Source organism: Arachis stenosperma, chromosome 9 (genome assembly GCF_014773155.1).
Source record: "Arachis stenosperma cultivar V10309 chromosome 9, arast.V10309.gnm1.PFL2, whole genome shotgun sequence".
Lineage (NCBI taxonomy): Eukaryota > Viridiplantae > Streptophyta > Magnoliopsida > Fabales > Fabaceae > Arachis > Arachis stenosperma.
In genome coordinates this window covers 90,897,420-90,918,224 of record NC_080385.1, presented here as the reverse complement: position 1 = coordinate 90,918,224, position 20,805 = coordinate 90,897,420, and the positions used below count along the sequence as shown (strand labels likewise).

General features: G+C 29.0%; 1 protein-coding gene across 1 annotated transcript; it reads right to left on the bottom strand.

Moving 5' to 3' along the window:
- Positions 1-7,701: 7,701 nt before the first annotated feature.
- On the bottom strand, positions 7,702-20,434 carry LOC130949715 (ABC transporter B family member 15-like). Its single transcript, XM_057878362.1, has 12 exons — positions 20,383-20,434; positions 18,748-18,980; positions 18,084-18,138; positions 17,625-17,803; positions 16,085-16,545; positions 14,697-15,068; positions 13,393-13,561; positions 12,004-12,430; positions 11,819-11,833; positions 10,580-11,031; positions 9,644-9,826; positions 7,702-8,901 (listed from the first exon to the last, which is right to left on the bottom strand). Exons 1-12 carry the CDS (start codon positions 20,432-20,434, stop codon positions 7,702-7,704), a joined length of 3,798 nt encoding a protein of 1,265 aa, XP_057734345.1.
- Between the last annotated feature and the right edge of the window lie 371 nt (positions 20,435-20,805).

The following is a 20,805-nucleotide window of genomic DNA, read 5'->3' as shown; positions in this document are numbered from 1 at the left end:
TAGTAAAAAAATTAAAAAAAAGATATTTGGCGAGCTTGACAAGCCCGCCCACCAGCCCATTGTTAGGCGGGGCAGGGTGAGATTTCAGGACCGCCTCATTAGGTGGGGTGGGACGGGGCGGGCTTCTCCGCTTGAAACAGTCTTTTTCTCTTGTAGTGTAAATATTGAGAGGATAAAATTATAGTGCATTCAATTTTAAGACCATTTAGTATTATTGATTTTCAACTAGTTTATTTAAGTAAATTATCCTATGTATAACTATGAATTTAAGATTTACGGATACCAACTTTAATGTATATCCAAAGTGAAAAAATAAATATTATTAATAAAACATATTATGAAGAATTTTAATAAGAGCAATGCTACATGGCCGGCAATTATTATTATTATTGGCTAACACTTTGTCAGTAATAATTTGCACCCATATTATATAGATTTTGCACACAATAAGCATATAATTTGCACTTATGTTTATCAGAATGTTACACATATGAATTATTATCGTTTACATCCAAATTTTTCAGAATTTTTACACATGAATGAATAAAATTTATCTGTTAAAGATAATTTAATATTTATGCTGGTCAAAAATGGCTAAAAATACTAAAAATTGTTAATTTTCCAAAAAAAATTTAATAATAATAATAATAATATCAATAATAACAAAAAATAATAACAATGATAATATCAACAATAATGTTTAATAGCTATTTTTATTAGAAATAATAATATTTTGTTATAAAATTTAAACACTTTATAAATTTATACTCTCATATAATTCATGACAAAAATACATTAATAGTAGGAATTTACATAAATGTCACATGATAAATTTTGTTCTTTTTTTTCTCGAATTACTGTCATTCATTAACAATTCTGGAGCTCTTATTGATGCAACATTATAATGGATTTTCACACACGTGCTTAATTATTGGAGTTTTGGGTGTTATCCATTCAAAAAAGACGACTAATAAAATTTTTTTTCTTCACATAGAAAGCCCACACAATATACACATAGTTTTGATTAATTCATTTCCTTCTTTGTCATGTGGTAATCACTAATATTTACCGAACATTAATATCACTAAAAACATGTAACCGGCTCTCCACATATTATGTACTTATAGGTCAATCAAATCTTAACCACTCTTAGCCACTATAAGCTTGGTCACTGGAAATCTTTTCTTATAATTCAATTCAATTATGATTTGATTACGATTGAACTACTAAACTTTTAAATCAGTCGTTTGACCAAATTCATTTACTGATTTAATTTTCAAAACCTTGATAATAATTGGTTCATATAGAGCTCTTGATAGGAATAAAACACACAATTCCCTACTTGCAAGAATTAGAGGAGCAACAATACCCACTCATAACAAGTATTAACAGTAGCACAATAATACCCAATAGCAGTAGAAAAATCACATAAACCAAAAATTAGAGACAAGCTAACACACCAAGATTTTTAATGTGAAAAACCTCCTCAATGAGAGAAGAAAAAACCACGAGTCACAAAGATTAGGAAATAGCTTCACTATGATGAAAAATAGGATACAAGAGAGTGCATATTACTGCACAAAATGTGCATACAATAGGCCAAACAACCCAAGCTTCAAAGCTTACAAAATAAGAACAAGAAGATGAAAATACCACAAAAACAAAGCTTCTATGCGTGGCCAATATCTCCAGCTATAGATATCGAATCAAATATCCGAACAGTGAAAACAAAGAACCAGGTGTGTGAAATACACTATTCAAATTTGAGCTCAATCCAACGGTTAATAAATCTATAGCAACTAATTTACAGAGACGGCTTTGTATATGTGCGAAAATGACTTTCTCTCTTCTCTTCTCTCTAGTGTTCTCTTGCAAACGAGACATCTCTCACTCAACCCTAACTAACCTAAGCCACTTCAACTATTCATGGGTTTGGATACTAACATTTGGGCTTTTTCTCTACATAGGAAGGGAGCCCAAAAAACCTAACAAATCTCTCCCTCATGACTATGTGGAGGTAATCGCCAATCCGGCGATTAAGTAACAAACTTCAAACTTCCATCTTGGTAATGCCTTGTTCATCATATTAGAACCATTCTCATCAGTATGAACCTTTTCAAGTTCCAATAACTCGGTATCCAAAATATCACGTATCCAATAATACCTCACATCAATATGTTTGGATCGAGAATGAAAAGTAAAGTTTTTACCAAGATGTATAGCACTTTGACTATCATAAAACAACACAGTACTTCTCTTGAGTAAACCCGAGTTCCTTTAAGAATTTCTTCATCCAAAGTATCTCCTTGCATGCTTTGGTAATGGCAATAAACTCAGCCTCGATAGTAGACAAAGCAACATATTTTTACAATCTAAATTGCCAAGACACAGCTCCACCTGCAAAGTTGATCAAGAAGCCTGAAATGGACATTTTAGAGTCAATATCTCCTGCCATGTCTAAGTCAGAGTAACCAACTAAAATAGGCTTATCACTTTCATAACACAACTTTTTGCTAGAAGTACCATGAAGATATCTCATTATTCATTTTACAGTATTCCAATGCTCTCTTCCTGGGTTTGAAACAAAACAGCTAACACAACCAACAATATGAGCTATATCTGGTCTTGTGCACACCATATCATACATTAAACTACCCACAACTGATGCATATGGAACTTTTTCCATGTCTTTCTTCTCTTCATCACTTGATGGGCTTTGCTTGCAACTTAATTTGAAGTGTGTAGCAAGAGGAGTACTAACGGCCTTTGCTTTCTTCATTTGAAACCTGTGCAACATTGTCTCTATGTATTTCTCCCGTGACAACCAAAGTTTCTTCTCTTTTCTATCATGATCAATTCTTATACCAAGAATCTCCTTTACCAGCCCAAAGTCCTTCATTGTAAATGACATTGCAAGTTGCTTCTTCAGCATATCAATCCTAGAAGCATTCTGATCAACAATAAGCATGTCATCAACATATATCAAAAGGATAATAAAATCATTACTAGCAAACTGTTTAACAAATACACAATGATCAGAAGTAGTCTTCTTGTAGCCTTGTTCTGCCATAATAGACTCGAATTTCTTGTACCGTTGTCATGGAGCTTGCTTCAAGCCATACAAGCTCTTCTTCAGTTTGCAAACATGATCCTTTTTGCCTTTTACCATGAAACCTTTAAGTTGTTCCATGTAAATTTTATTCTTAAGATCAACATGAAGGAAAGCAGTTTTTACATCTATCTGCTCTATCTCTAAATCAAGAGTTGCAGCCAAACTCAAAACATTCCTAATAGAAGATCTTCTCACAACTGGTGAAAAGATTTCATTATAGTCAACTCCCTTTTTCTGCCTGTAGCCCTTGACCACTGATTTAGCCTTGTACATTAGACACTGAGAATTTTCTTCATGCTTCAACCTATAAACCCACCTGTTCTGTAAAGCTTTCTTCCCTTTTGGCAACTTCACAAGCTCAAATGTTTTATTATCATGCAAGAATTTCATTTCATCTTACATTGCATCAAATAATTTCTTATTGTCATCACCTTCCATAGCTTCCGCATAACATTCAGATTCTCCCCCATTAGTCAAGGTCACATATCCATCAGTAAATATCACATACTCATTAGACGAATACCTCGTTGAAGGTCGTCGCTCTCTACTAGACCTCCTATGATGAAAACCTGGTGGATCTTTAGGTAGCTCAGGTTGATTATCAGCATCATCATTAACTAGAGCATCAATCAAATCTCCCATCTCCTGGTCATCAGGAACCAAAGGCTCATTTTGTTTCATATGCTCCTGATCTTGATTCTCTACTAGTTCTGACGAAGGAGGCGACTAAACTGGATCTACATCAGTAAAGTCACTGCTCTCTTGTGATTGAATCTTCTCTGTCTTATCAATATCTTCAATGGTCTAGTCTTCAATAAACTCTACATCACGGCTTCTTACAAGCTTCTTTTCAACTGGATCATAAAGCCTATAACCAAACTCATCTTGACCATACCCAATAAAAATGCATTGTCTTGTCTTCACATTCAACTTTGACCTCTCATGCTTTGGAACATGAATAAATGATTTACATCCAAAGACTCTCAAGTGACCATACGAGACATCTTTGGCCAACCAAACATGATCCGGAACATTATTGTCCAAAATAATTCTAGGACTCAAATTAATCACATGAGTCGCTGTAAGTAACACTTCACCCCAAAAGATTTTAGATAGCTTAGCTTCTGTAAGCATACACCTAACTCTTTCAATCAATGTTCTATTCATCCTTTCTGCCAAACCATTCAACTGAGATGTTTTAGAAGGTGTCTTTTCATGCCTAATGCCTTGCTGCTTGCAATACTCATCAAATGGTCTACAATACTCACCACCATTATAAGTGCGAATACATTTAAGGTTTTTATCTGTTTGCCTCCTAACTAAAGCTTGGAATTGTTTGAACTTTTTCAAAGCTTGGTTCTTTGTTATCAAAGAATAAGTCCAAAGCTTTCTTGAATGATCATCAATAAAAGTAATGAAGTAAATAGCTCCACTAAAAGACCGTACCTTCAAAGGACCACAAATATCGGAGTGCACTAATTCTAAGAAGTCAGATTTTCTTGAAGGTTAATGCTTTTTGAAGGATAATCTTCTTTGTTTGTCAGCCATGTAATGAGAATATTTCTTCAACTCTGCATTTTTCAAACCTAAAAGAGCATCCTTTCAAGCCAAACAATTAAGTCCTTTTTCACTAATATGACTAAGTCGTTTGTGCCACAAGCTACAAACTTCATTACTTTCAATCATATTTACACTACCTTTTGCAATCATGGCATGCATCACATATACTTGAAGTACCTTTTTCTCGAGCCACCACTAACTTCCTTTAGTGAACTTCCATTGTCCAAAGCTGAAAGTGTGTACAAAGCCTTCGTTATCAAGCCTTTTAACTGAAATCAAATTCAAGCGAAAATATGGAGCGTGTCTAACATCTTTGAATAGCAGCTTCATTCCCACATTAGTCTCAAGACAAATATCTCCTACACCAATAACCTTGGCCAAGCCATCATTACCCATCTTAAGCACTCCAAAATTACCTGGAGTATAAGAAGTGAAGAACTCCTTCTTCGGTGTAACATGTATTGAAGCGTCACTATCAATTACCCAGCTGAACTGATCATCAGAAACAAGATTGACCTTGTACTCATAATCAACAGTAAGAAGATCATCTGAAATAGAAGATACACGATCATTACCACCATCATCCTTCTTTTCTTTCTTACCTTTGTTTTCCTTTTTTCAAAGAAAGCAATATTTTTTAACGTGACTCATTTTGTGACAGTAGTGACACTCAATATTCTTGTATCTTGACTTGGATTTGCTCCTGCTTTTATCTCTACCCTTTTGACCTCTATTCTGATTTCTCCCCTGATTTTAGAGACTAATATTTTAGAGTGTGGCAAAGAATTCTGCGTTTTCCTTCTCATATTTTCATTTAAAATGCCACATTTAACAAGTTGCATGCTCACTTTACCATTCAGAGCAGAATTAGTAAGAGAGATACAAAATGTCTCCCAAGAATCTAGTAGAGTATTTAGCAACCACAATCCTTGAACCTCATCTTCAAACTTGATTTCCATGCTTGACAACTGATCTAGAACCCCTTAAAATTTATTCAATTGATTTAATACTTGTGACCCCTCCTTGTATCTTAAATTCATCAACATATTCAACAAGTACAATTTATTATTGTCAGATTTAAAACCATACAAGGATTCAATTTGATTCCATAAAGTCCTGAATGAGTCTCATTAGCAATGTGATTGTAAACATTATCATCCACTCATTGCCTAATAAAATCATTTACAAGAATCTGCAGCGACAAATTTACAGAAACAGTTTTATATATATGCAAAAATGACTTTCTCTCTTCTCTTCTCTCTAGTATTTGGTGTTCTTCTTGTAAATGAGATTCCTCTCACTCAATTCTAACTCACCTCAACCACTTCAACTATTTATGGATTTAGATACTAATATTTAAGCTTTTTCTGCACGTAAGAAAGGAGATCAAAAAACCCAACAGCTCTTATGTTTGTCATAGACACATGTTAATTAGTTCCCTGAACTAATCCTTAGCGTTGCTTTAAGCCTTTAGATACTAATCTTGTTGACTTTGCATTGGATATTGTTATTGCATTTTTGGTAAGTTAACCTTATTAAAGATTCTCACATAATCATTGAAGTTATGTGGTTTTTTTGCCATTCATAATTTCTAAAATAGACAAATAAATAATGCAAAAATAAGAACGTGCTGCGTTGTTGTTTTGGGCTACTGTAGTGAGCTTATTCTATTTTAATCATTCTTGTCTGACCAAAGTAAAACATAAATAAATATCAAAGGGTATGTGCTCTCTTGTTTTTAGTTTAAGTCAAACATACATTACTAATGACTTGGGAAGGGAGAATTTGATAATGAGAACGAATGAGGGATTGAGACAAAGAGAGGGGAAGGAAGAGGGAGAGGGATCTGAGAGAGGAAGAATGAAAGCTCCATGAAGACTTGCCACCACCGTGGTTCATTCATATAGAACTTTTGGTGACACACCAAGGACACGGAAGACAGCAACATCATGTGCAGTGACTTCTCCCATGAAATAGACAAAATCAGAGATAATTTTTTATGCATACCCAATAGCCAATATATGCTGTGACTATGTGAATAATAATCAAGTGTTTGTGTGTGATAATGGTAATGTTGGAGTAAATGAAAAATATGTGATACAGACAAAATAGATAATACGAAAGAAGAGATGAATTGGGCTAGTTCTTTTGCTAAAAAAAATGTTGGTACCTTTCTGTTGAAAAATTACTTCTTTTTATAGGTAAAATTTACATCAACAATGCATGTAGCGGAATAAATTTTCAATAACAGATTGGTCAAATTCTAAACACATTTGTTTGGTACTTTGAATTTATATTTATTATCTTTTGAACTAAAAAGTATTTTAACTTTTGAAGTTTTCATATTTGACCAACACTTGGTAGAATTTTTGAGATTTGTAGGTTTCATCCCATCTGATGATTTTTCAATGTTAATATATAGAAGAAAACCAATAAAATGATCAGAAAGAATATTATAACACCTGGAATTATACGTCCAAATTTTAAAATATTAAGTAAGGATATTATTTTAAGATAACTTAAAAGTTACTAGACGTTTTTAAATACAAGTAACGAAGTTGAAAGTTGTGGAAAGTGGCGAAACTTAATTAAGACAATAAAACTATAGTTTTCCTAATTTTTTTATAAAAAAATTAATAATAATTTTTAAAAAAATAAATAATAATTCAGTTGAGTCAAATATTTTATTATAATTTAAAAGTATTTTTTTAAAAAGTATGTTACTTTGCTTTTCTATTTGCAGCTCTTTATTCAACAAACAATACTCTTTATTTAAATCACTAAAGATTCAAAGAATATTATTATAAATTATTTTATTTTTTATTTATAAAATTATTTATTTATTATCTTATTAGTAACAAATTTAAAAAATAATTATATTTATAAATTTTATTTTGATATAAATATCATTATTAAATTTTTATGTTAAATATATCTCTCCAAAATTTTCTTTCAAGTGTGGATCTCACATAATGTAAACTAAACTTGTCCAACAACTTATAACATTTCTGATTGATTAATTTGACGCACTAATTAGTTCCAGTCTGAAGCCTAACAAAGTTGCAATAAGCTACAGCAGTTCCTTTTGCCAACAAAGAAGAGTGGGTCCCACTTTCCACAACCATGCCCTTCTCCAACACAGCAATAAGATCACATTTCTTTATGGTACACATCCTATGTGCGACGATCACGCTAGTCCTCTCCACCATAGCCCTCTCTAGTGCTTCCTGAACAACTTTCTCCGATTGAATATCAAGGGCACTAGTTGCCTCATCCAATAACAACACTCTTGGATTTTTCAATATAGCCCTTGCAATCGCTATCCTTTGCTTTTGACCCCCTGAAAGCTGTAACCCCTTCTCGCCACACCACGTGTCATAACCGTCCTTCAATCCGGTAATAAAATCATGTGCCATGGTTAATTTTGACGCCTCTATGATCTCTGACTCATCAACTTCATTATCATCATCACCGTTATTAGATCCATAAGCAATGTTCTCTCTTATGCTCCCATTGAACAACGTAGGTTCTTGGCTCACAAGTGCAATGTGCCTCCTTAATTGTTTCAAATTATAGGACTTTACATCTCTATTATCAATTGTCACGTACCCTCTTAGCGGATCATAGAACCTTGCAATTAGCCCTATAATCGTTGACTTTCCGGATCCACTTTGACCTATCAATGCCGTTGACTTTCCAGCTTCTATTTTCATTGAAAAGGATTTGAAGATAGTCACGTTTGGCCTAGTGGGGTAAGCAAAATGCACATCATGGAGTTGTATTTGTCCTGTTACATGTTCCGGGTTGTGACCATTTTCGTCGTCGGCCGCTATCTTCGTGGTCCGGTCTAAGACGGCGAAAATGGAGCACACGGCGTCAGCGCCTTTTGCGAGGTCCGAGGTCATGCTTCCGGCGTCGGCAATGACTCTTGCTGTACTCACAATAATCATGAAGCTTTGAAACAATGCCTTTGTGGTGATGTAACCGTCGGCGACGAGCTTGCCACCGTACCAATAGTTTAGAGCCCAAACACATGATGTTATGCCTTGGGAACATGCAAGGCCGATTCCGGCGTAAAATGATTGCCGGATATTCTCGCGTCTTGGTCCTTCTTGTGCATTTTCGAGCATTTTGAGGATTCGGTTTTGAGAAGAGAAGGCTGTGATAGTTCTTAGGTTTGAAACGGCTTCAGCGGCAACCTTGCTACTTTCTTCTTGCGCCTTTGCAACCTAAATGTTGCTCACGGAACAAATACTAATTAATACAATATCATAAGAGAAATTTTAGCAACCTTAATATATTTTTTTTGTCATAAATTTAAAAAGAATCAATATTACATGATTTTCATAAACTGAAAATTAAATATACAAATTTTTTTATTTATATAAATTATTTTAAGATATTTTGTTCTAGATTAGAGCATAAATCGTCCCAGTATGCGATGATTTATGAATTAAAATTCTCATTTATGCACATAAACTATCCTAGTATAATGTGTTTTAGAAATACATGTAAATCTTCTTAGACGGTAAAGATTTATGAACAAATTCTGGGTGATGATTTATTTTGGATAAACTTAAGAAAGTATTAAATATAAAGAATAAAGTATGCTTTTTATTTTTAAGATTTATAATTTTTTTAAAAATATTTTTAACATTTAATTTTATTCTTAATATTTTTAATTTATTCAATTTTATACTTAACATTTTCGATTTATTTTAAAATTATCTCCAAATATTTTTAAATGTGTTCCCAATATTTCAGATGAAATTAATATAATAAGGGTAATTTTGATGTACAAACTAAAAATATTAAAAATAAAATAAAATATAATTAAATATTAAGACATTTTAAAAAAAATCATAAATATTAAAGATAAAAAATATATTTTATTTTAAATATAAATAATCTTAAATTTACATTTTCGTCCAAAGAAAAACATACTTTAATTTTGATATAATATTAATTTACCTTTTTTGACATAGTCTTGATAAGGACACGTTTCGTATAGAAGCATGCAATCATAAGGGGTTGAACACATATCATAACAATAGCCAGTCTCCATGCAATGACCAAACCCAAAGTCCAAGCTGTTACTACCGCTGACGCTGTCTGCACCACTAAACCAATCCTATCTCCCACTAAAGACCTCACCTAAATAAATGCCACAATAATAACCAACGATAAATACGGATTTAACCACAAAACGAACATTAAAAGGAGAAGTTCAATTATTATAACCACAAATGCTGAAAGTAGCAACTAGTATTATAGCTAGCATGTATATATAGAGTTTCATTATTTAAACATTTTAAAATTTTCTATAATTTAAACATTTCAAATTAAATTTATACATATTTCCATTAGGTCTTTTATTTACTAAATTGATATATATATATATATATATAACATATATGATAAAAGAGAAAATTACACTCCTTTTGTTTAATACAATTATATTATGTCTCTACTAAAAAAATTATTTTTAGTTGTAATTTATTTTATTTTTAATTGACAATAAAAAATTCGTTAATATATACAATCATCGATAAAGACTTTTCTAATAATTATAATTCACAAAAAATATATAATTATCATTATAATACGCAATAATAACAATAAATATATAATTATCGTAAAAATATAAATTAAATAAAATATATACAATGACTATTATGTTATTATTATTAAAAATTTATCAATCAAAATATTTTTATTAGTATGTATATGTAAAAATTAATTATTAAATTAATAATTAATATAAAATATATATTAAATAAAATATGTATTTATTATATAAATATATAATAACTGATTTGATATTTAATTTTTTATAAATAGGTATTATTTTTTTATTTAATAATGATACCATCCAAGAGGAAGTTAAAACAAAAACAAAAAACGTACCACATTTGCATCGTTGGCAAGCCTAGAGCAAATAGCACCGGTAGAATTTTCAGAAAGATCAAACCAGGAAACTTCAAAGGTGAGTATCTTTTTAAACATAGTCTCTCTAATTCTTTTGGTCAAGCACTCTCCCATATATGCAAAGCTATAATGCTGCCCGATGTTCACAATCAAAGACAATACAAACAGTCCCACAAAGCAAACCGAGTACTCCTTCGTCTTCCTCTTTATCTCTTCATCATCGCTGTCGAAATACACAAACATCATCGACCCCATAATCAAAGTGTACACCGGTTGAACTGCACCGAACACCATCGCATTCAAGCAACCCGTAACTGCTTGCTTCCACTCCGGAAGGTTCAGTGCCAGCAGCCTCCAGAACGATGCCGTCGCCTGAGCGTTCTTATTCTCCTCTTTCTCTTCTTCCACCTTTTCAATGTTGTCATCATCATCTATATAATAGATGGATACTTCAAAAATTAGTATATATATGAAAATAATAAAAAGTCACGCGTCTTCATTTAAAGTTATAATTAAAAATCATTAAATAATAATTTAATTAAATTTATTGAATTATTTAACGATTCTTAAATATCGACTTCACATAAAACAATTACATATATAAGGTTCCATCTACCAGAATATTCTTTTCATTGAATATTTACTACAAGAGTTTTTCTTTTTATTTGAAAAATTTAATTTGAATACCTAAATTTTGTTCAGACTTATCAAGTTCATTTTTTAATATATCGCCTTTTAAAAATATTTCATGATAATATTCTGAGTTTAACTTTGAATTTATTATGAACTAATAGTGTTTTACACAATTATATATAATTATATTTTCTAATAAGTTATAACTCAAATGGTATAATCTTTCTATACTCATCTAACAAGTTGCGAGTTCAAATTTTCCTATTTTTGATATATATATATACGTTCTTTTAAATGATTATCTATGTGATTAATGTAAAAAAGTTATTTTTACTAATATGATATTATATAATTAGATATATATGTAAATCAAAAATAAATTTATATTTTAAAATAATCATAAAATTTTATTTAATATATATTATTGTATTTATAATATTTTATATATGTCATTTAAATAAATTTTGTATTTTATAAAATATTTAGGTTTTTTTTAGTTCTCATAGAAAATATCTTTTATTTTTTATTAAGTACTAAAACAATTGATTACATGATAAAATGACACTAGAAGAATAAATTACCAACAAGAATTAAAGTAGACTATTTCAAATTTTATTAGACCAAAATTTATTCAAGTCTATGTCGTCTTAGAGTATTTCAATAAAGAAAAGCATTTACATAAATAAGATTCAATTAATTTGTTTTAAAATTTAAATATTTTACTAGAGAAAAAACTTCCTTTCAAATATTGATACCTGTATGAATTAAACATAGGTGGTGAATATCAGCGGTGTCACTAGCCGACATAGAAGAAGGAACATGAATAGTAGTTGTTGGGGCAGTTACAGATTCATCTATTTCTGATTTCTCAGTTTGTTGGAGACGAACCATGGAGGAGTAGAGTCCATCATGATTCAAGAGGAGGTCGTCGTGAGTGCCCAATTCCACCACCTTTCCGGCTCGCATGGCAACGATGACGTCGGCATTGCGAATCGTGGACAGGCGGTGGGCGACGACGATGGTGGTGCAGCCAACAGACACTTGTTCGAGGGCTTTTTGGACAATTCGCTCTGAGTGGGAGTCTAGTGCACTGGTTGCTTCGTCCAGAAGAAGCATTCTTGGCTTCTTAATTATGGCCCTAGCAATTGCAATCCTCTGCTTTTGTCCACCTGACATTTGAGTTCCTCTCTCACCCACCTGCACGCATGTAATCAATAAGACAAAATATTGGAATTCAACCCTTTTTTCAACCAACAAATCAACTAATAGTCAAACATTAAAAAAAGAGTAGTGCTAGGGAGCCAATGGCCTAAGTGTACAACGGGCTAAATCTTTGATCCATGAATAGAATGAACATCACCCATACTATTCAGAATAACGAATACCAGGATAAATAAACATCTCATGTCATAAAATCACTCATGAACCCATGACCTTTCGGATCTAGAATTCTAATATCATATTATGAAACCACTCATCTCAAAAGTACAACTTGATAGGACAATGTAACACTAATGATTATATCTTTAATACTTCCTAAACCTTCATTGTAGGCATTGTACGCTTAAACCATTGGCTCCTATACTTTTCCTTAAAAAAAAATTCAAAACTAAAAGTAATAAAAAATCTGAAATTAAAAAAAAAATATATATATATATATATATATATATATATATATATATATTTGAAAGTGAAATAAAGTAAAACTAATTTAAGGTATAAAATTTGATAACTGAAGTGGTGGCCAATGGTTAAAACTTAAAAGTGGGTGAATGAAATTGTAGTGTAGAGAAGAAAGAGAACAAGTGAAAAGGGATAAAAAGGTAACTTAAAAATGTGATTTTTTATTTTATTGAACTTTTTTTTGCTACCCCCCCCCCCCCCCCCCCCATTTGTTGTTTTCTAGAATTGTGGTTGTAATATTGATTTTCTGGCATAGTTGAATTAATTAATAAGAATTTTATATACATTATTTTTATGTATAATTTTTGTTTTTTATTTTTAATACTAATATAATTAATAAATTTTTTAAAAAATATATAAAAATATAAATAAAATAGTATAAATATTTTTTTATTATTAAATAATAATAATAATAACAATAATTGAATTGTTGTAATGGTTGATTTTCTAAAAGAAGTGAGCATTTGTCACACTACCTGGGTTTGATAACCCTGAGGCAGCATGGAAATAAAATGATGAGCATTGGAAGCTTTTGCAGCCTCAATGACCTCAGCCTCTGTTGCATCTTCCTTCCCAAACAGGATGTTCTCTTTGATGCTGGTGGCAAATAATGCGGGCTCTTGACTCACTAACCCCATCTGTGATCTGAATAAGTAACAAATTCAGAATTTTTTTTTCTTACATTGATCAAATTTTGTCAATAACAATACAGCCAAATAATAAAGTTTAAAAATCGTGACTCTTCCATTCTTGTTTTGTAGTAGTTCGGCAAACAAATTGAGCAAATTTTGTTAAAAATAGTAAAAAAAAATTTATTTATTTTTATTTGCCTTATCTTTATATATATATATATATATATATATATATATATATATATATATATATATATATATATATATATATATATATATATATATATCATATGCGTCTTTTACGTTAAGTTTATTGGATATTGTACTTAACACAAAAAATAATAGTATTTATATATTAAGACTTGTTTGAATAAGGTTATAAGTAATTTTTTTTTAACTTTTAATTTATAAAAATGTATAGTATTAATGTTTTAGTGTAATTTTTAAAATTAAATTATAGTTTTTTAAGAAGTTATTTAAGTGTTTATGGAAAAGTTAAAAAAATGACTTATCTCTAATAAATATTTTTAGAATTAAAAAACTAAATATAAAATAATTTATTTATAATCTACTTTTAATATAAATATTTATTATTTAAGCTATTTTTAAAAAAAATTAATTAAATTGTTTATCCAAATTAGATCTAAATACTTTTGGCATTCATATAAAAATATATTTGTTATAAATTAATTACGTATTTAAATTATTTTTTAAAAATAAAAAATCTGTATATAATTATTAAAAAAATATTAATATTAAAATAATATTTATTGTAAAAGATATACATGTAATATAATTATTAAAATTAAAAAATTATTTAGTTAACAAAGAAGAAAATGCATACAAAATTTATATACTTTCTGTGCAAAAAATATAGAAAATTAATTTTTAAATAGTTAATATGGATCTATTTTTATTGTAATATTATTTTTTAATTATTTTTTGAAGAGTATAGGTTTAAAGTTAAATTTAAAATTTAAAAATTAGTATTTATATTAGATGGTAGCTTAAAAAAAAATTGACTATCTAAATAAAATTCATCTCTATCTCTCAAAGCTTTTGTCGATATTGTTCAGAAAATATCCAAACACAGGCATAACTAACGATTCTATATTCCTATCCTCTCACCAAATGAAACCTGTCCTTACCTGAACCACTTGAGCTGCAACTTATCAATGGCAACACCATCAAACCTTATTTCGCCACCAAGAGGGTCGTAAAACCGCTGCAAAAGCGCAATGATGGTGGATTTTCCAGAACCGCTCTCTCCCACCAATGCCACCGTCTTCCCTGCCGGAATCTTGAGCCACAAACCCTTCAAAATAACGGTCTCTGGTCTCGACGGGTACGCGAACTCTACGTTTCGGAATTCTACTTCCCCTCGAACGCTTCCCAGGATTTCGCCGTCACTGTCGTCGGAATCGATCATCGGAACTCTCTCATTGACTTCCCTTATGCGTTCCGCTGCTGAACTTGCTTCGCTCAGGTATTTCATGTTGGTTAAACCAGCACCTAGTGCCCTGTGTTCATGCAAATTATATGAATACATAAAATTATGTAATTTCTATATTAGAAATTACACTAATGTTATACTTATTAGCATATTAATTAATCTATTTTTTATAAGATAAAAGCTCAATATACATTATTTGTCTTGATATAAAGTTGATATTTGAAAATAATTAAATAATTTAATAAATTTGATTAAATTATTTTTTTATAATTTTTTATTAAATAAAAATAACTGTACAAAATTTTTTTTATAATAATAATAATAATAATAATAATAATAAATTAGATATTAACTTATGCATGCATAAGATAATAAATATATTATATTAGAATTACGAGATTATGGGTTTAGATCTAACAATTTTATTTTTTATATATAAATTATTTATGATAAATGATATTTAGAAAAGAAGTTATACATTCAAATCTTTTTCAGTCTCCATTATATGTTGTATGAATTTTATATTTTAAAACTAAATATGTATAATTATTAGTACAATTATGGCTCTCTTCTAAATTTACTACTAATAAATTATATAAACTATTTAAAAATGATAAAGAACCTTTTCATAATTGAGTCATAATTTACAATGTTTTTGAAAACTAATAGAATAATTAAATACATATATAAATTATATATATGCGATAATACTTAATCAATATAAATGGGGAAAAAAATAAAAGGCTATATATTTAGATATTATAAATAAATTTATAAATATTTTGAAATTTATAATAGTGTAGACAAATTTTTTTCTCCAACGGTTAGAAACCATTGCTAAAACTGAAAAAATAAACATTGCATATTTTGTTGTAGTGGGTGTTTGTGATTTCAGGTTCTGAACAAAAAAAAAAATTGAAACAGAAGGAATTTCAAGCCTTATTATTAACAAAAATCACTTTAATTTATTAGCACAAATAATATGAAAATAAAAAATCTTGATGAGGTGAAGAAATTGGATATATAATATTAATTAATATATAAAATAAACGGGATAAAAGGGTAGAGAGATATGATAATTACAATCCACCAACAGTGATAGCTGCTCCAGCTGAAAAAACTGTGCCTCCTTTAGCACCATGGTCCATGACCAATCTGCTACCATAATAACACAAAAAAGACCATATACCAAAAACAATACCATTATTGCTTCCAATGGCTAAACCTTTAGCCAACCCTTGTTTGATTCCCAAACTCAGTGACCCTTGAAGAGCATTAGAGAATGCATTTGTGGTCTTATTTTCTCCCACATATGAATACACTGTTCTTATTGAACATATTGCTTGTTCAGCTATTGCACCTGCTTTATTATACTCTTCTCTCATTTTCTTTGCTAATCCCATTAATGTCTTGCCATAAATGAAGCCAGGGATTACAAGAAGAACTGTGAATGGGATCCCTACTATGGCCAATCTCCATAGCATTGCAAAACCAGCTATGTAGCTCCCAATGAACAATGAAAAGTTCATCAACAAATTTGGTACCTAATTTTTTTATGGAAAAAAAAAAGAAAAAGACAAAAGAGAGGAAAAAGTTATTCATGTCAAAATATGTGCTTTTATTTTTCGAATTTCGTCCGCCTATTTTTTTATTTGGGTTTAGCTACCATGTGTTATAAAAACATAAGTTTAAGTTATTAATTAATTTTTTTAAAAAAATACAGAATTTAATTTTTAATATATTTGTTGTATAATTATTAAAATAATAAAGTTAAAAAAATTATTAAAATAATAAATTTAAAAAATTTTATTAATAATAATCTTAACATATGTCCTAAAACATACGATAGCTAAACCTTTTCTTTAAAGGCAAACAAAAATCAAGTATTAATTAATAGCTTTCAAAATGAAAAAAATACTTCTCTTTATTTATAAATGAATTTTTAGAGATATTATAATAAAAAAAGACTTTCATTTATTTTTTACTTTTCTGTTTTCATAGTTTCTGTCTCTTTTAAATAAAGAGTTTATCTATCTTGTATTTTAAAGATACATGTTAACATTATAAATTAAAAATATTTTTATTAAGAATATAAAAAATTTAAATTTTTAATATATTTATTTTATATTTATTTAAAAATTTTAAATTTTTTTACTATTGATAAACTTATGATGTGTCCTATAAATATGTTAGCTAAATCCTTAAATAAAGATATATGCAATGAAGCTAATAAATAATAAATAAACATACCAGTACATGCATTTTAAAGAAGGCAAAAATAAGCATGTTGTATAAGTATATCTACCATCATATTATCATTTTCCAATTTTTACCGTATGAGTTAGCTAGGGTACGGTAATATGAGTATTAAAAATAGGAATTATTATTATTAGGATGATATTATTTCCTTAAAAGAGAAATAGAGATAGTATGTATGGGATGCATTTTAAATATGTCATAAACTAAGGTGTTTCAATACTTTTAGTCGCTAATTTTAATTATGTATATATTTTATGATTAAAGTCAATTACTAAAATTACTGAAAACACCTTAATTCTAATTCCTGGACTACCTAAAATGCTTTTGTATGAATTAATTTTTGGTGGCATAGTAGTGTTAAAACCTTCTCACTAATAACATCCTGAATGAGGAGGCTATCATTGGAAACGCCAGTGATAATGTCTGAGGTACTTGTCACATTCAAATCAAAATATGCAACTTCTTGTCTCATCACTGCTTTCAGGTACTTTGCTCTCATTCTTGCTGCTTGTCTCTCACTTGTTCTTGTCCAACAATAACCCTCTGACCAAAACAACAATGTTTCAAAGATTATTAATGATCATAACTAACAGAGAGAGAGAGAGAGAGATTTTATATATTATTAATTAATAAAAAAATACAATTCTTATAAGATAATGCTAAAAAAATAAAAAAATCAGTTTAAATAATTTAAATTTGTCTTATTTAATATTTATTTATTATAAAATACATCGAATAAAATTAAAAACAATAAATTTTGACAATTTTTTATTAATATTTTTTAATTATTAAACATTTCTGCTCTTGTAAATACTAAACTCACCGAGGAAGCATACAAGGAATGTTCCAGCAGCCAAATATAACCAAGCCACTGCATTCTGCATCATCAATATACAATAATAAATTAATCCCCAAACTTAATTAATTAAGAAGAAATATCTACTAATTTTTCATGCATGGACGTTCTCTCCAGGTATAAGCTCTAGTTATAGACACATTACATAACATAAAAAAATTGTGTTAAAAAAGTTTAATTTATTTGCTATATTCTCATTGATTTTATGTTAACATATCAAATATATAATTTTTTTTAATTTAAAGTATAATTGGTATATGCTTTCTTTTAGTTTATCTTCTCCTAAATTTTTTTACGGGTAATAAGCGAAAATATTTTAATCATAAAAATTAATACTATATATCATAAAGTTATTTATCCAAATAATTTAAATTAATAAAATAAAACACATGAATAAGTATATCTATAACATAAATATTATCAAATGTTAGCGCATGGAATGAGTTTGACATGCTGTAAATATTGCAATTCAACAAAGTATTTGTATTTTTCCAAAATATCAATATACACTATCTATAAATAAATTGGATTTTGGATGCAATAACTTTTTAAAAGAAATCAACGTTATATATCAAAATAATATTGAGATTTTCAAAGCAATAATTTAAATGGTTTATGATAGTAGAAAAACCTTGTTGATGCAATGGACAAAAGTGGTTGATGAGATGGTAGAAGAAGTCCCAATATTGTTCATAATGAGGCTACTGAGATAGAGCACAAGAGGAGTGGTGGAACCTTCACCAATGGACCCTAACACACCAAAACCCATTAGAAGCCAGTCTTGGGTATCCGCATGCATGAAAATAGACCACACAGATCCATTACTACTCTTCTTCCTTCTCTCAATTCCCATTGTTACACTACCTTTTTTCTCAAAAATAAAAAACAACAATAATATGATTGTGATGTGAAATTAGGTTTTATTTTCTTGGCCTAATTAGATGATCATAGTGCATTTGTTTCTATGAATTTATATAGGACTTGTATTGTATGGTGTATGGAGGGGACAGAACTTATTGCAACATTGAAAAATATCTATAGCATCATGTGAAGAAAACGAGGATGATGATGGAGAAGGCCAGGAGCACTATCATGAATATATTTATTTATATAATACCACTTATGAATATTTATGTTATATATATTTGGAGGAAAACGTATTTACAACATATTTGAAAAAGCTAAGTGACACTATTTATTAACCATTTTATATTTTACAACTTTGCTAGGTGATCAACACTCAACCAGCTAATTTGTCGGTAATCCTGATTTTTTAAATTATCATTAATTAATAATTATTTATTTTTTTAAAAAATATAAAATTATTCTATATTTAAATTTAGTTGATTAAAAGTTATTTATTTATATTTTTTTATATTTTATGAATATTAAAAAGTTTAATTATTCTATTTCTTCTTATAATTTTATCAAAATTTTAATTAAATTATTTTTTTTCAATTGGGTTATATTAATGTCAAAATGTTTGTTCGTTTGTCATGTTAGTAAAAAAATTTACTATTTGCTAATCACTTTGTTAAAAAGTTAGTAGAATAATATAGAAAGATATTAAAAAATTATTAAAATTTATTATTTTTGGTCATTATTTTTAGTTATTAATTCAATTTTTTTAGTTTAATAATTCAACTAACATATTTTAACTTATATGTTTAAATATTAATGACTAATTGATGACAAAAAATAATAAATTTTGATGGTCATATATATACAAAATAGTGGTTGAATTCTATTATCTATATTTTTTATTTATAAATCTTACTATTTAAGTTATTCATGTTTGATATTGGTTGTTTTTTTTTAATAAAAAACTCAACATAATAAGGTGGAACAACAAAGCAAATAGAACAATACAAGAAAACTACGAGTAAATCCTGGACATCTCCGACAGTGCTATCAATAACCGAAAAAAAAGTCCAAAATCAATCCACTCTTGTAGCTACTAAAGTCCTAATTGACTTGATAATTATTCCCGCAATACTTACTTCTTGATTTTTTAAGATTCTATCATTTTTTTGATCAAGAACTCCAAAAAATAACAAAAAAATCAAACAATCACCTATTACGTTCTTCTTTTTCGACAAGTGTACTTATTCAACTCCCAAAAAGTTGTTTAATAGTTCTTAGAATAGACCATAATTTATTATAGGCCAACAACCAAGCACACCACAAATTCTCTAATTCCACCCTCCAGTTATATCCTAAATTCAATATCATCAAACTTCTCCTTATGTCATCTACTCAAAGGTACCGTCAAATCCGCTAACATTCCAGTAAAATGAATCTCTCCTAAATTCCGCCATTCCTCCTTTGCCATTCTAAAAAAATCCTAAAGTGTGAATAAATTCAATTCTTTTTATACAGTACATTTTTTCTCTCTTGTACACAACTCTCTCTCCTTTTAGTAGCAATTACTCAACTTGAACATCATACCATCCTATATAAATAATACACCTCTAAAAACACTCTCTCACTACACTATTTTTCCAAACTTGCATTAAATCAAATTTAGTAATTACCTCTTTTTTTTATTTCTATCAATCCTAACATGTTTACAACATCTTCTCGCTTGAATTGTTTATTATTACCTTAGGAGTCAAAAATTATTTATGATGATCTCATTTGATTTTTATGAGAGAATAACACTTCTTTCTTTTATTGTTAGATAAATATC

Coding starts and splice junctions, on each gene's coding strand:
- LOC130949715 (XM_057878362.1), bottom strand. CDS start 20,434: ATGGCGGAATTTAGGAGAGATTCATTTTACTGGAATGTTAGCGGATTT. Junction 15,069..16,084: donor GCTATCACTGTTGGTGGATT/GTAATTATCATA, acceptor GCATGAACACAG/GGCACTAGGTGCTGGTTTAA. Junction 9,827..10,579: donor TTGCCAACGATGCAAATGTG/GTACGTTTTTTG, acceptor GCATTTATTTAG/GTGAGGTCTTTAGTGGGAGA.